Below are 17,513 nucleotides of genomic sequence, written 5' to 3' on the forward strand. Positions count from 1 at the left end.
GTGTAGGTAGCATATTCTGCATGAGATTAACATTTGGAACAACCTGAAGGAAAGGAGCCTGAGGCATGACACGTGGGAAACCAGGTAGGTGGCATTTCTGCAGATCTTCTGTAACTTCAGTTCTATATCAAAAACATTTAACATTCATTAAATTGTTAAGTTTCCTCCCATATTTAACCCCTCCCTCTCTTCTAAAGCCATCAACCATATTTTACATTGTTCCATCAGAATGGCAACTCTCTGGTTTCCTGGCCTGATGATATTCTTGAAATGCAAGTCTAAAGAATGACTGTCAGCATGATGTAGACCAATAGAGAGTATCATGGCTTGATCTTGTTTCTTACTTGACATCTACATAGTGTTAAAAATTGCAAGCAGAAGTCACTTAATAATAACTCTAGGCAAGAAAGTTACACAATTTCTCCATAGCTCAAAATTGCTGAAGTCAGCTAGAACATATCCATCATCATTCTGGCAGAGGACTCGGATCTGACATTGAAAATTGAACTTTCTTGGCACATACGCCTCACTTGGCTACGCCAAGTCATGCATTTATCCAATAAGCCATTAGGGGAGCTGCTACCCAAACCTATAAACCAGCTGACCTGTAAAGTTTTCCAGTAACACAATATTCAACCCTAAAATATCTCTCTCAGTGTTAAAAATTGCATTTGGTCCAAATTTCCTTCCAACACACGAGTATTTAAGTGCGCCTAACTCTTGCTGCAGTCCAGTACATTTTCACCTGCTGTTTGTCACCTAGGATACACATTGCTCTCTTCCCCAATGCCATCATCCCTAACTCTCCAATGCCATGCAATTGCCATTCTTCACGCTCTGCTTCTCTGTTTCTCATCCTCCCAGTCTTTCCGAGCACACAAATTATATTGAGCATAATACCATTACAATATCAAAATCAATTGTTTAGTATTCTAACATTTAGTGATAGGTACTATGCCTGATTGGAACAAAACAAATACAATAGAATGCCATGCCATTTTTCCTTCATTTCAATGCAAATGTTTAAACTTTTCGCATTTCTTTAGAACAGTGCCATTCAGCACAATTACAATTTGTTGAATTCCCTAATATCTATGCACACGTATGTGTGAAACAAAGATGATCCTTGAATCCACAGGTGTTTATATTGGATATGTAAGCAAAATTATCACGTTGATAACACTAACCTGGGATCAGCAACACCAACAGTATGTCTCCTCATGGATAGGTATCGTGCCAGTGCCTCTGGTGATGGTTCTTCACCTTCATCACTATCTAGATTCATATTGCCATCAGTCTACAAAAGAAGACCAACATCACAACTAACTAACAGAATTCATTGCAATACCATCAATCACTGCTAAAGTTATCCATCATAACTAAATCAGCCCCACAAGTTATATTTTAAATAAAAGTTTAGATGCTTTGACTGTGAAATATTAATAGATCTATACAGTTTAGAAATCAATGCTTGGTTAACACTATAAAAGTATGCACTGGATAAAAATGATATAATTAAGCCAATGCTCATCAGGACAGACAGTGGAAGATCTAGCAGTGAAAACTGAATTACAAAATATATGTTCCAATAACTAGCCAGGAAAACATCATGAGGTTCACAAAGTCACTTAGAAGGACACCATATAGCAGACTTTAACAGAATAACTAACTTAAGTAACTCACAAATATTATGTTGGCTATATTTTTCAAAAGAGATTTAAAGATCAGAATATCACAGACAGCATTTTTTTACCAAAAGTATTGTAAACACTTTCTGCACATTAAAAAATAGTGCTGAGGCAACGTTTCACTGTCTAATTCCAGCTAGTAATTGTAGTTTACTTGCAGGGTAATTAAATATACATAAAACGTCTCAGCAATTAACTGCAGGAATTAGGAGATTAATCCAGCAAGGCATTTTACACATTTGATTTCTACTAAAATTTCCATTGATAGATTACTTAGGTTTTGGGACAAATTATCTTGATTTTGGTTGGAATCTACACTGTTTGTTAAACCTCCATTCAATATTACAAAAGGTGACTGGCATTGCATAACACTCTGGGGCAAATCCTATGAAATCTCTAATTTACCATGCACATTACCAATTGCTGCTTGAGTACAGAGAATTCTGGAGTTTCGTCAAAATGACAATTTCTGGATGAATTGGTATAGTAACAAATTACTCATTTTACATAGTAAGTACATTTTTACATTGGGCTGGCATATTTTTTTCAAAAGTACAGGCTTGTGCTTTTTTTCTAATGTAACACCTATTAAATAATCTCAAAAATAAAATGCTCGCTCTGGTTTCTTTTATTTTACAGCTAAGATTTGGAAATAAGTCAAATTTCATAAGATTATCATTTAATTCACAATACTTAAGGGTCAGATCAAAAACCAAATGTCCAACCCATGGTTATATGCAATTAAACCTTCAGTTAGTTGAAATATTATAAAAGTATTGTATCAGCTCTTGACATTATAATTAAACTATAAGAAAAATAATCAACCAAGATGACGAGTTGTGAGCTATGCATTTTACATGTTGTCAGTCAAAATTCTGTGCTGTTTTCTAACCCAGCAACTAGCTCCTTGTTTAGAATTGCTTTTGCAATAACTATGGCCTTAGATAATATCCTTTGCAGATGTTAACAGAATTTCAGTGAGAAGTATGCCCAGCATATTTTCAGCAAATATAATAATCAGAAAAGGAGGAGACTGCATCTATTTGACTCAAAGGGGGTTAGGAAGAGAGCCTCGAGGTGTGGGGATGTTCAGGGAATTTAAGCATTGCATGATCTAAGAAAGAATTGGCCTGATAAGCAGAATGGCCTTTGCTCTCCATCAAAGTTGTTACACTAATTTTATCCCTTTTTTTGTTAGCATGTGAAATTTGTAACAGGGTGATTAGTGTCTGTATCAGTCAATTCTTCTGACTCATAACAGAGAGACTCATTTAACTCAAACCCAATCTTTTTCTCAAAGCGGACCCGTGAAGTTAATCCAAAAGGCTAAGATTTTCATTTATGCTCCTGAAAATCCAGATCATTATCAAGGAAAGATTCTTAATTTTTTTCTCTCATTTTTATAACATGAAAGAAAAATGAATAATCCATTAAAGAACACAATAGAATAGAGATTCTCGGAATTTTTGTTTTTTAAAATATAAATCTGGGCAATGTGGCCTTAAGAGGCCAAACTGTTTGGCGATCTCAAATAGAATAGATTAAAATAAATCACATTTGAACATATGTGCATTTACCAAAAACATCTAATGATACTATAAGGGTCTCATAACTGACCTGCACTATTTGGTTCTCTGGGTTGATGAGCTGCACTTGTGGCACATTTAGACTCAGTGTGTTACCTGTTTGCTCAGCCTGGTGTTAAAGAGCATAGGAAAGTCAGAAAAGAAGTGATCAGTTTCTCCAAAATGTCATTCTCAACACAAAAGTCAGAGTTAATAGGTTTTCATACAGATATAGGTGTCAACAGGGGATTTATTTCATGGTATAATCATTGTTCAAAATATATCAGCACGTACATAACAATTGGTCATGGCTAAAAAGGACATGGAGTACAATCCCTGGCCAGGTTAGGAAAGAATTACAATGTAAAGAAAGGCAGGATGATGGAATAAAAATTTAAACATAGATAATTAGAGCCGGAGGAGAAAGGGTAAGAATAACATGAAGGAGAAAATAATACCAAGCCAAGAAAACAAAGACTCAGTAATTGAAGAACACTAGTAAGAAAAATGTAATTAGATACCACAGCCAAAAGCCCTAATCAATAAGAATTCAAGTGAGTGACACAAACCCTGCATCAAACAATGATGTTACAAGAATTTCAACACTTGGGGGTGAATCAATACGCAGGGGTAAGGAATGCTGCAGTAGATAGAAAAGCACTGACAGGAAAGTAACTTAGGAAATTAAGATAGTAAATTGATATTCTAGCAGATACCAGAAAGAATTGTCGCCTCAGTTAACGATGAGTACGAGATGAGCTGTGCAAAATTAAATGTTATTAAATGGACCCTAACAGCATAAAATAAAATGGAATTGAAACAAGATCAGCCATGATCTTTATATCAACTGGATAGGCTCAAAGGCCAATGGCCTACGCTTGCTCCTACCCCTTTTTATATTGAGTGAAAGGAAACACGATAACAGAATCCATAGATGTGGTGCGAAGTGTAATTAAATTTACATACAACATCTTTCACATCCTCGGAAGGTTCTAAAGCTTTCAATAGCTAATTAATTACTGTCGAATTGTTGTCACTGTTTTTACTCAAGTAAATATTGCAGTCCATTTCTGCATAGCTATATTACACAAATACCAATGAAAGAAACTGTCAATTATATGTTTTCCTAGCACTGGTTGTGGCTTAAATCTTGATCAGAGCACAGAGAATTTGCCTCTTTTCAAAATGTAATAGATTTTTAAGAAAATTCCACGTGAATAGTTTGGCAGAGTCACAGTTTAATATTTTGCCATGACACTGTAGCAATCCTTCAGAACCACACAGAAGTGTTGGACAGATAGTGTGCTGGTGTCCTGAAATGGGATTTCAACTCTTAACTTCTTGTTTCAGGGATAAGTATGCTTGCACTGAATGAAAGTAGATGTGGCAGAGAAGTGTTTAATGGATCAAATACTTCAATGACTTTGTTAAGGACAATTTGTTTCTTCATCTGGTTCTTGTAAATGATCAGTGCACAATCCACACCAAACAATAGTGGAATTTCCAATGACTAGTGACCACAATATAATGCTACTGAATATGCTCTAGCACTAGTACCAGTAAAGTCAACAGTGGATTCATATAAAGTGGAACATTCCGAAGGAATGTGCAAATAAACTAATGTATCTGGAAATTTTCAAAGAAATATGCCTCAGTTGAGGCACAATGGAACATATCTACGATTATAAATATTGCAAAACCCAAGAAAACCCTTTCCAGAAAACTAATTCAAATGTTACATTAAAATTTAAAAAATAACATAAAATCAAAAAAGTAGGGAGAGAATAATAATAGGTGCATTTTGTACAGCATTGTTTAGAATAAAATAAGAAAGAACTTAGAGATGTAAAGAGGAACCTATAGATAAGCACTGTATGCTAAAATGTTCTTCATATTTTGGAGCTCAATGTTTAAAGTGGTAATAAAGATAAAATAGTTGTATGATTTAGTTAATATTTTCCGGAAGTATTCAATGGAGCATAATTTTAACTTGATAATCAACTTCTGTACAAAACTAACATTGCAGAAAATTTGGAATTCACTAGAGCTAAGGCATAATCTGGGGCAATTAAGACAAATAAGTCCCCGGGAGGTCATGGTACACAGGCTGTGGTGCAGAAGGAGACAAGCTGAACAACTTGTAGGATATTGGTTATTATGGAGAAATCAATGGACATTAAATCAGAATGTCACAAGAATAGTAGCTCTATTTTTAAACATTATGAACCTGAATTAATCATGTATAAACTCCACATTCAAGTACGAGGCAATGACCTAGTGGTATTATCACTGGACTGTTAATCCAGAGACCCAGATAACATTCTGGGGACCCGATTTCAAATCCTGCCGTAGAATTTGAATTCAATAAATATCTGGAATTAAGAACTTAATGACGACCGTGAATCCATTGTCAATTGTCAGAAAAACCCATTTGGTTCACTAATGTCTTTAGGGGAATGAAACTGCCATCCTTACCTGATCTGGCCTACATGTGACTCCAGAACCACAGCAAAGTGGGTGACTCTTAACTGCCTCTGGGCAATTAGAGATGGGCAATAAATGCTGCATAGCCAGTGACACCCTCATCCCGTGAATGAATAAAGAAGAAAAAAATACTGGTATCTGCTTTACAACATTGTCTGGAGGAATAACAAGTAATAATCAAAAAGTATACTTACTTCACTCGATCTCAAAAATAAATTATTAAAATGTTCAAACACACAGTACGACAAAAAAGTCTGCTAAAGTGATATTAATACTTTACAATGCTCAAGTAAGACTACAATATAATTTTGGTGCCAAGCCACATAAAATAAAAATGATACATGCTCTAGGATAAAAGTGACAAATACAAAGATAAAATATAAGGAAACATGAAATCTTTACTGGTTACAACCAAGGTAAGTGAAGTAAAATTTGTATGAAATGTACAAGAGACTGAATTGTACACATCAAGGAGTCGGGGATGAGGCTAGTAGGTAGGAAGTGGGGGTAGGGGTTGGTCAGTGAGGTGGGAGGAGCGGATAGGTGGGAGAAAAGACAGAAAGGTCGAGGATGCGGGGGCGAGCTGGGCTGGTCTTGGGATGAGGTCGGATGTGGGGAGATATTGAGGCTTGTGAAGTCCACATTGAGACCATTGGGCTGCAGGGTTCCCAAGCGAAATATGAGGTGCTGTTCCTGTAGCCTTCGGGAGGCATCGTTGTGGCACTGGAGGCGGCCTAGGATGGACATGTTGTCCAAGGAGTGGGAAGTGGAGTTCAAGTGGTTCACGACTGGGAGGTGTAGTCGTTTGTCACGAACCGAGCGTAGGTGTTCCACAAAGCGGTCTCCAAGCCTCCGCTTGGTTTTTCCCGATGTAGAGGAGGCCACATCGGGAACAGCGGATACAATATACCACATTAGTAGATGTGCAGGTGAATATCTGTTTAAGGTGGAAGGTTTTCTTGGGGCCTGGGATGGGGGTGAGGGGGGAGATGTAGGGGCAGGTGTAGCACTTCCTGCGGTTGCAGGGAAAAGTGCCAGGGGTGGTGGGGCTAGTGGGGCGTGTGGAGCTCATCCCCGCCTCCTTGACCTGTCCATCTTCCCTCAACTGACCAACACCCATCCCAACTCCCTACCTACACTCACCTTTACTGGCTCCATCCCTGCCTCCTTGACCTGTCCATCTTCTCTCCACCTATCTGCTCCTTTATCCATCTTCCATCATTGCCTCCCCCACTCTCTATCTATTTCAGAGTCCCCTTCCCCTCCCCCATTTCAGAAGAAGGGTCCAGACCTGAAACATCAGCTTTCCTGCTCCTCTGATGCTGCCTGGCCTGCTGTGTTCATCCAGCTCTACACCTTGTTATCTCAGACTCCAGCATCTGCAGTTCCTACTATCTCTGAGTGAGTAGTTGCTAAAAGTATTGTTTGATGCTGTGATGAAAACGAGTTTCGACGGATTCAATTATCTTCTTGGTCCCTAATGTTTTAATGTTCTTGTGACAAAGCACTCCATAATTAATGGCAGCTCAGGCTACTTTGTTAAAAGTATTTTTCATGGAGAAAAATTAATAGTTGTTTCAGAATCATGCACTACAAAAGAAATGATTGTAGGGAATAAGCACTTATCATACTTGGATTCTGAGTTGTGAAATGATATATTCTGACATATGTTGAAAGTGGACATTTTTCTTTAACAATACAAAACTAAGCTGCTGTATACAAAAGCGAGCAATTTTGATGGGTCAAAAGCCATGGCCAACTGCACTTCAGTTAAGCAAGAGAGCCCCAGATGGATTTCAGGTCCATTGTGTAGTTAATGAGCAGCTGTCCTTTTAAGGCATGAGAACCCACTCCAATAGCTACCAGCAATTAGTGGGCTGGAAAATCCAGTAGCATCAACAGAAGTGGTAGATACCACTGGGACTGCACCCAGATGATACAATGATGTACCCTGCCCTTACAGCAAGGTAACTATATTGAATTAATCACAGGGACCAGTCAGCAGACCCTGTATGGTGGATTGGTTTGTAAGAGCAAGGGATGAGGGATGGGGAAGGGTTACTGCAAAGGCAACCATTGCTATAAGGGTCTTCATGAGCTAGTTACGAGTCCTCTCAATCAAAATACCACCAAGACTCAGAAGGTGGTCAACCCATGTGGCAGAGCACCCACATATTACTGGTAAAGTGCCAGCAGCAGGATGAGACTCAAAGAGACTTCAGTGGCTCAGGGGCCCTCTTCCACCTCTGTATCACTGACAAAATGATACAGCTGCAGGTAGGTGACAGGCACTTTTCAGCCTGAGGCTTTCCTCATCTTGCTGAGGCCAAGTGTAAATCTGCTTGAGCATGGTTAAACATGCAACGCAAGTTAAATCTAAGACTTTTTATAGCTTGAATAAAGTAGCTATATGCCAAACCGCTTCCTTGGATTTGGTTGGCTGTCCACCTCTTGATCCATCTCAGTATAATATGTCAAGTGGCACACTTGCTATTTTCTACCTGCCCGATGATTCATTTCCAACTCTTCCAGGTCCAATAAAATTCATTTCTAGACATCGTTTCAATTAACAAAAATATTGTAAACGGTACTAATGATAGCCGTGCCCCCTTTTCTTTAACAGATTGTGTATTGTCCCTGGTGTTAGCATTCTGTGCAAGCTTTGATGTATGCCTGGTTTTTTGCACAATGGTTTATTTATTGAAAAATGAATCAGGAACCAAAAGTATTGTTGTGCTAAACCACTGCATGCTGTATCTGAGTTTTCTGTCATAAAAGATTCAAACTTGCGCTGTGTATGATTAACATGTCAAATATAAGGAATTCAATTATCTCACACATCAGGTGACAAATAAAATTGTAGAGATTTATGCTCTGGCCTCATTGGGTTTCAAATTTGTCAACCAACCCGAGTGTTCAGGATGTAATACCTAATACACTAGATAGTTGACCTTAGAGAAAGAGGAAGAATCTAAATCATTCCCTATTGTTATAAACGACTTGATGCCCTTTTCAAGAACAGGACCAATATAGAACTGTGTTGTGACACAACCTACCATTCCCTAAACTCTTCTCAAGCATACAGATACCACAGCAGACGGACTGCAGTTTAAGCTCACATTGCAGCTCACAAACACCTTCTCAAGGGCAACTAGGAAAGGACAATAAATGTTGTACAGCCAGGTACACCGATGTGACATGACTGAATAGATAAATTTAAAAAGTAATGCACATGGATAAAGGCATAATAAAAGAAAGTGAAGCAAAACAAAAATAAAGTGAAGCAAAACAAAAATAAAGTCAACCAAATCAACTAACAATAATTGATTGGGCTGCATATCAAACTCATGTGCAAAATTAAGTGGTTACATTTTGAAAGTTTAAAATATTCTCCAACACAAAGAACCATATATCCAGATCAAAAACAGGTGGCAGATTCACTGCTTTTCAGTTCTTAGATGTTGAGGACATTACTTTGAAAGGATTAATGTATGGCAGAGATACAAATCTAAAATTCTTATAACTTACAACTCCTGAAACAACTCTTAGAATCAAAGAATGTAAACATTTCTTCAAAAGTGGTTTTCCATAATGATCAGAAATTTCATGAAGCAAATAAGCTTAATTAAGCAAATTCATGAAGTAATAAGAACAGCATTTTTACTGAAGCTAAGCAGAGACCAGTTTCCACAATTAGTCTCTGACTACATTTTTAACAAGTAATTTCTCAGGAAATGGGGTGGTGACATTCAAACTAAAACTAGAACTTCACCAATGCCATTTTTGTTTTGCTGCCAGTCCTTATTAGGCCTTAATTTCAAGTATGATCAATAGTTAGGTCACCCTACATACTTAAAGTATTCATCTCAAACTGTCTTCTTCCCTCCACCTGACCCAGTATATGAACTGAAATAATTAACCTTAGGCATAGAGACCTAGGTGTGCCACATGATAATCGTGGTGTATATTCTATATAGTTTTCTGGGACATTTCCATCAATTTCAAAACTGAAAGTATTTGCAAACTCCAAAGCATTTGTGCGATATGGTAGAACGCAGCATTTCCTAACAAACACATTATCAAAAAAGTGGAGGGCAGATTGTAACGTACCACAATTATTTGGACATCACTGACACATTACCTGGATATTTGCAGGTGACTGGAAGGGCATAGTGCGAGGTACACTAGGAGGTGCAGAGATCCGCAATGTCTTGTGTCGTTTTAGCTTGTCACATAGCAGGCTATAAATTGCACCAAAGTGATCATAGCCATCTGTCTTCAATGACTAGAAATGAAATTAAATTCACGGTCAAACCGATTTGTACACGTATTGGATTTGAAAGCAATAAATTTGCCTAGGACACAGACTGAGATCAATTTCTCAATAATATGCATTTCGTTTACCAATCTGGGTTTGCTCATCATGGCACCAATGATATCCCATTCTTTGCAAATGGGTTGCTGTTAGTCTTACAATTATGAAACCAATGCTGGTGGATGTAACAATTTTAAAATTCATAAATAAACAAAAAGTAGATTATAATGTAAATGAAATAGAAGTAATCTTGCACTACAAAAGGCAGTAATTACACAACACACATATGAACATCTTAAGATTACTGCAGTACCTGTAGTGTGCGTTCTCTTTCCAAACCCAACTCTGTCATGTACATGAGTACCTGCTCATTCAGCGGTTCTGTCTTGATTTCCACTTTGATTTGTTTAGATTCTGATATTAACTATGGAAAGCACAAAAAGTATAACTTTGTTTTCAACTCTGGAGCATTTTGCAGGTACTTAAATATTAAGAATGGAAATTAAACACAAATATAATTGGAGAAAGTGTTGGAGAAACTCGGCACATTGGGCAGCATTTACTGGAGAGAGAAACAGTTAACATTTAGAGTTCTGTATAACTCCTCTTCATCGAAGACCTGCTGAATTTCTCTGGCAATTTCTGCTTTTATTTCAGATCTCCAGTATTTTGCTTTCATATTCTTATAAAAATAAAATAAATTAAATGGCAACAGCATCTGTGACGTAAGTTACATAGCAATAATGACTACTTTCCATTGTATAAAATGCCAGTTTGGAAAAGGAGATGCAGATGCAATCACATCAATTCGATGAAAAATAGGAATCAACTAGATTCTAACTAATTCACTCAATCTCACTGGAGGTTTCTATTACAGAACAAGCATAAACTTGAATTTTCTGTAGCACCTTTCATCTCTATTGGACTTCCCAAAGTTCTTCACAGTCAATTAACTATTTAGAAGTGCAATTGCTGTTGCTATGCATGCAGCCAATTTGCAGACATCATAGGTCCACAAATAATGAAATAAATGTTCAGTCAACTGAGCGTAAGACTCAGGTCAGTTGTAGCATTCTTCTCTCTTGATCAGAAGACTTGGTGCAGAATCTTTAAAGGCAGAGATTGATAGATTGTTGATTACCAAGGGAATGAAAGATTTTTGGGGAATGTAAACTTGAGGTTAAAATCTGATCAGACTTGATCTTACTGAATGGCAGAGTGGCCTACTCTTGTTCCAGTTTGTATGTTCATATATTCAGCTCTAGAGATTTGACGGTTTAGTCAAGGATCTTACTCTAATGCAGTACTGCATATTGGAGATGCTGTCTTTAAGATTAGCTGTTTAATTAGGCACTGTTTGAGCTCTCAAGTAAATGCAAGAGATCCTGCAGCATTCTGTCATAGCACCCATAGTGTATAATAGATCAACTGTTGTCATTCAACAAACAACACTAAAATGTTATCTCATATCTTATTGCTACTGGTTGTAAAATTGACTACTACATTTAAATATAAATGTTACTTTACTTCAAGTATTAGTGCTGAGATGTCCTGAGATCATGAAAGAAATGATACAATTTCTTTTTATTTGTTGTTGGTTGCATTGGTTGAAAGATAAATACTGACCAGGATACTGAGAGACATTCCACAATCTTTGATCTTTTTTCCATTGATCTAAACAACAGATGGGACCTTAGTTTAACATCCGAAGAACAATGCCTGCACCACTGCAGCAATACTTCAGTACTGTCAGTATTTTGGGCTTTGCTTTTCTTTGATATTTTCACTAATCTGTAAAGCCCCAAAATGTATTTGATTAAAAAAGGAAGCCCACTAAAGCAGTCCTACCTCAATTATAAAGCATATAAAATCTTGACCAAGACACTACATATTTCACGTGGTATTTCACTTTGGGGCAAAGGAATCCAACTTAATGCTAGAAGAATGCCTCTTATACAATAACAACTATGGCACTACAGTCAAACAAAAATCCATGATCAGGCTCAAAGAAACATAGAAAATAGGAACAGGAGTAGGCCATTTGATCCACCAAGCCTATTCTACCATTCGATATGATCGTGATTGATCCTCTATCTCAATGACGTACTCCTGCTCACTCCCCATTACCCTTAATGCCCACTACCCTTGATGCCTTTAGTGACTACAGATCTACGTTTTTTTTATATTCAACTTGATGTAGGGGAGAATTCCACAGGTTCACCATATTCTTAGTGAAGAAATTTCTACTCGTCTCAGTTCTCAGTGGCCTAACTTATATCCAAGACCGCAACCCCTTGTTCTAAACACCCTAGATTTGGGAACATCATCTGTCCATCCAATCTGTCCAGTCTTGTCAGAATCTCATACATTTCAGCAAGATCCCCTCTCATCCTTCTAAACTCCATTGAATACATGCTTAACTAGGGACAGACAACAAATGCTGGCCAGCCAATGTTCTCTTACAATAATTCTGCCATTCCAGGAATCAGTCAGGTGAACTCCAGAATCATTCCTTGTCTTTTTTAATTACAGGATTTATAGAAGAATAATTTTTTTGGGTGGGAGAGAATTGAAGATTAATCAATATAGAATATTGTTGTAGTATTGAAACATTCTTACCCTATCAAATTCTGGGTCAGGATCTCCTATCTTCATCCATTTATGTTTGCAGATCTGTTCCACAGATAAGCGTTTGCTTGGATCTAGCACAAGCATATGTCGAATCAAGTGCTCACATTCTGAAAGGAACAAGTGTAATTAATAAACATGCCTACAGAGAAAGCATGGAAGTTTCTCACTTTGCAAATCAGAATCCTTGTAGTCAAAAATGTACGGCATTACTCCTGTGTAGAACACGAATACACAAAATACACTGTAAATTAACTTTTTGCATTAGTTATAAACACACGTTTGGGACTGTTAAAGATGGGAAATGGATTTTTCAACCCATTCCTACATTCTGAAAGTCTGTTTGCATAGGCTAGGATTGCTGTACAAAACATCCTATTATTCATAATAACTTTTTTAACAAAATAAGAATTTAATTTGCATGTTATTAACCACATGATGGATAGTTCATTAAATTTCGCACAAGCAGTTGAATCTTCGGTAATGTAATGCAGAACATTTGGCTTTTATGAGTGCTTTACAATAAAGCCACCTCTATACTGCATTAGGCTGGAACCTGGTGCAACAGCCTGGGCTCAATAATCACCTGAGCACAAGCAAAATAAGTAGATTCACCCAATTTACAATGCAAAGTTTAGTATTTTGTGTATATATGAAATACATTTGCATTTGATACTAAATGTTCATGTAACACACAGATCTTTATGGAGAGTCAGAGGTAAAATCTGAATGATTGCACAGAGAATACATAGCAAATTGGTACATAATGGCCAGCATTAGAAATTAAGCTCCATATATACAGTCACACAGCACAAGAAACAGACCTATAGTCTACCTCGTACATGCCGACAAGATATCCTAAACTAATCTAGTCTCATTTGTCAGCATTTGCCTCATATTCCTCTAAATTGTTCCTATTCATGCATCCATCAAGACGCCTTTTAAATGACGTAATCATGAAAAGAACAAGGAAATTCAATTGTTAAATAGGTAATTTGTACTGATATTGGTCTATTCAACCCATGTCCACAAGAAAATAACATCTACTCATTAAAATGGCTCAGAACCAAATGGGTAACTTGGAGGTCAAATTATACCACATTTCAAAATATATGTTACCTTACTGTGAGTTTATACTATAGTCATATCATGATCTAATGGCTGGAGTTCATGATATATAAATATACAGGGGGCTTAAAGAGGATCAATTTCCAACTCAGTTAACTATTATTGTTTGGGATCTCAACAAACACTTACTTGACCTGCCTCCTGCAGAATTTCGGTTAGCTTTTTCTTAAGTTAAAAGTCAATCCTCAGGGCTGAAGTCTACTTGGGAAACCATTAGTAAAACTAATTTTCTCTTGCTCTTTTATTAATTGATTTACTAATCATGAAAGCATATCATGTGATTTCCTGTTTTTGAAATAAATCACTTGCAATACTCAGTGATACAGTGGGTTTGTGCACTGCCTTCTTACGGCCAGGATCTGTATATGAATCCAGCCCAGAGTCACAGGATGAATATCCCCTCTCACTGTTAATTAGAAGGGTCCTATATGAAATGAGATTGGGCAGTTTCAAACCAGGTCATAATGAACAACTGGGCACAAGCACTCTTTACTAGATGTACTGTATGTACACACACACACAATGACAAACGTGTCTGTTGTTCAACTTGCTTCGCTTTGTTAAGAGCTGTATACATGTTTTAGCAGTGTTTCTTCACAGAACCAAAAGTTTTCTATTTTGTACAAAATACAGACAACCAGTTACATTCAAAGCTCACTCACTTTATTCAGTTTTTGAGTATACACGGTGCAAGTATGCAGTAGGTTTGCCAGTTACTATTTATTATCACATATATAAGTGTACCTTTAGGTGATGAAGTAGCTGTAGTGAGTAGTCAATTGGAGAACTTCATGAGATACAATAAGTCCCACTAGGTTCTGATTTATGTTGATAAACCTCCATCGGAGGCAGAAGCCTTAAACTGAATCCACTGTGGACTCACTGTATTTGGAAGCAATGATTTACAAAGGATCCTTCAAAGATGAATAGTGTAATTTGCAAATGATCACTCCTGCACTTAAAAATAGTAATGGCCATTAATTTGTACAAATGATACAAGGATAGGCACCTATAAAATTTCAAAATAGCTTTACATGGTTATTTGTAATTATTCTCCAAGTGATCTGAATTTAGCAAATGGCACTTTGAGCTCAGATCACAAAATTTAACCATTCATGAAAGATACTTTTGTAACTAGGATCTTGTCTGTGTTACAGTGGTCATCACTATAACTGCCATTAATGTTGCTTCCTGCACAATAGTTGCAACTCCTTACAATTGCATGTGTGTAGAGGCATGTTACTGCTGAACACTGTCCACTTGTGGTTAACACCTTTCATTGAAGAACAGCCATTTAAAATCTGTATCCAGAATCAGCTAGCTGTACATCAAACTTTCGCCCTATCCTTCCTGACCACTTCATCCATTTCTAATTCCTCTCATTCTCAATGTTGCCCTATATTTCTTCATCTAGGACTCATGCTGTTGTTTAGTGCAAAAACATGGGATGGAAGTTGATTCTTTGATCACTGATGCTTTTTAGGTTTAGGTAAACAGTGAAGACCACTTCAATTCCATCGCCCTGTGAACAGAATAAATGGGATGTCAGCAGAATATAAGCACAATTTCCATTTGGATACTTTACTGTTTTACTAAACTATTAAGGACTTACAAATGGTGTAAATGGATAAGTTAAAAGCAACATATGGCACAAATTCTATTTCACTTGGCTAGATATATATCAGTGAATTGCAGATCCCACATCCATACAACTTCCTAATGCCCAACATCTCTGAGAACATAACACCAACCACACCCTCACTCACCCAGCCCCTTTAATACTACATCAATTAATGATTTCTCCTAGTAAAGTCAAGGCATCCCTTCAAGCATAAAAGCAGTTTTAATTGAGGTACAATAATTTAGAACATAGGGACTCTTCCTATGGCATACTCGTTGATGTTCCTAGCATGTATAATGTGATGTGCAGTAGCCTGCCACCTTTCTTGTTAGATCCTGAACATTGTAAACCATGAGCACAGTTTTCATACTTCTACCTACTACATCACTACAATTTAAGACCCATGTTGCTACATTATTGTGATATTATTGCCATACCTTGATAGACTTTTCCAAATGATGAAACTTCACCTCGACTTCCTTCAAGATCCTCCCAGTAATTGATGCCAAACTCCTAAGATTGCGTTATAAAGCTGCACAGTTTGACTCCAGAGCATGTACATGGGCCAAAAATTCTGTTTTGTTTCACCTTAATACAAAGTCCTGGAGGGCCTGGTTAATTAAAAGTTCTTTAGATTGCAGCAGATAACTCAAAAATAAGAGTAATGAGAACTGTAAGGGACTTCAGAAAACAGAGAAATTGATTGGATAGATGTTAGTTAAAACTTAACACGATAAGAGTTAAGGAAGGTAACAGCTTGATGGTATTAAGACTAGACTATTACTCCAGAGGCCGGTAATGTTCTGGGGACCTGGCTTTGAATACTATGGCAGATGGTCTAGAATTGGTCTGGAATTAAGAGTCTAATGATGACCATGAAACCATTGCCCATTGTCAGGAAAAGCCCATCTGTTTTCTCCATGTCCTTTAGGGAAGGAAATCGCCGTCCTTAACTAGTCTAGCCTACATGCGACTCCAGACCCTGTAATGTGGTTGACTCTGAACTGCACTCTGGACAATTAGGGATCGGCAATAAATGATGGCCTAACCGGCAATGACTAAAACAAAAATTTGTATTACTAATTAACTAATAAAAATTTCAAGGAATAAAAAGAGCAGAGACACTTTGTCAGATTCAAATACATATTTAAAGTTAAAGGACTAGCTAATACAGTAAAAGATTGTTTAAAAAAAGTTAGATTTTGTAAATAGGAGCTAAAGCAGAGGTAGCACCATACATAAAATATTGGTTCAGTCCCAGTTAGAATATCATATTTGGGTGTTTTAGAAATATTGTTGAAGCCTGGAGATAACACGAAGCCATAAATAACTCAAGGGCTGGAGTTTACAGAGCAGCAGAATCCCTACTCCCCGATAACAAAGTCAGAGGCAGCCCATCCATAAGTGAGACAGTTTCTCTACAGCAAGGTAACTATTCCAGTATGGAACTGTAGAGTGGCACTGTCCACTGGATTGGCTGGCAGCTATATAGGCCCAGCAGCACCAGCTGGAATTGGTGGCCATTGCTGAGACTAAAGGCACTCCACCATTCCAAGGAGCTCGGTAAGCCAGGTTCACGGTCTGTGGAGGGTGTGCGTGTGTGTGTGTGGGGTAGGGGGAAGGGACTTGCAGACCATTTGCCCAACATCAACCCTTGCACCTCCAGCCACCAGATGTCGTGTTCAATGGGTCTTTTGACTTGCTGAGAGCGGTGGCAGGCTAAGTCCTTTAAGTGGCAATTAAATGACAACTTAAAGGCATCTAAACAATTCACAAGTACTCATGGGGCACTCCACCTTACCTGCCATCCTGTAAATTAACTGGTTGGGGACAGAAAGTATATGATCACAGCTGATATGTTTCTTAACACTATTCACCTACCTTCTACATGTAACCCTTGATTCTCTTACTAATCAAATAAGAATATGAGAGAAGAAACCTAAAAAATATTGAAAGCAACAGTAAAGACACATATATGTAGGAACAGAATTATTAAATGTGAGGTGGGATCATGGAGGACAAAAATCATGATTTACTTTTGCAATAAAAACCGAAAGAACTGCGGATGCTGTAAATCAGGAATA

At 37.4% G+C, this 17,513-nt stretch overlaps 1 protein-coding gene across 1 annotated transcript in view; it reads right to left on the reverse strand.

The window, feature by feature from the left end:
- sik3 (SIK family kinase 3) overlaps positions 1-17,513 on the reverse strand; it is a 115,416-nt gene that overhangs the window by 40,271 nt on the left and 57,632 nt on the right. Inside the window, 6 exon segments of the mRNA XM_048615472.1 lie at positions 4-122; positions 1,188-1,297; positions 3,306-3,383; positions 9,879-10,022; positions 10,366-10,476; positions 12,672-12,790. Of these exon segments, the coding sequence (XP_048471429.1) occupies positions 4-122; positions 1,188-1,297; positions 3,306-3,383; positions 9,879-10,022; positions 10,366-10,476; positions 12,672-12,790 (681 nt within the window).

Source organism: Rhincodon typus, chromosome 32 (genome assembly GCF_021869965.1).
Source record: "Rhincodon typus isolate 14 chromosome 32, sRhiTyp1.1, whole genome shotgun sequence".
Classification (NCBI taxonomy): domain Eukaryota; kingdom Metazoa; phylum Chordata; class Chondrichthyes; order Orectolobiformes; family Rhincodontidae; genus Rhincodon; species Rhincodon typus.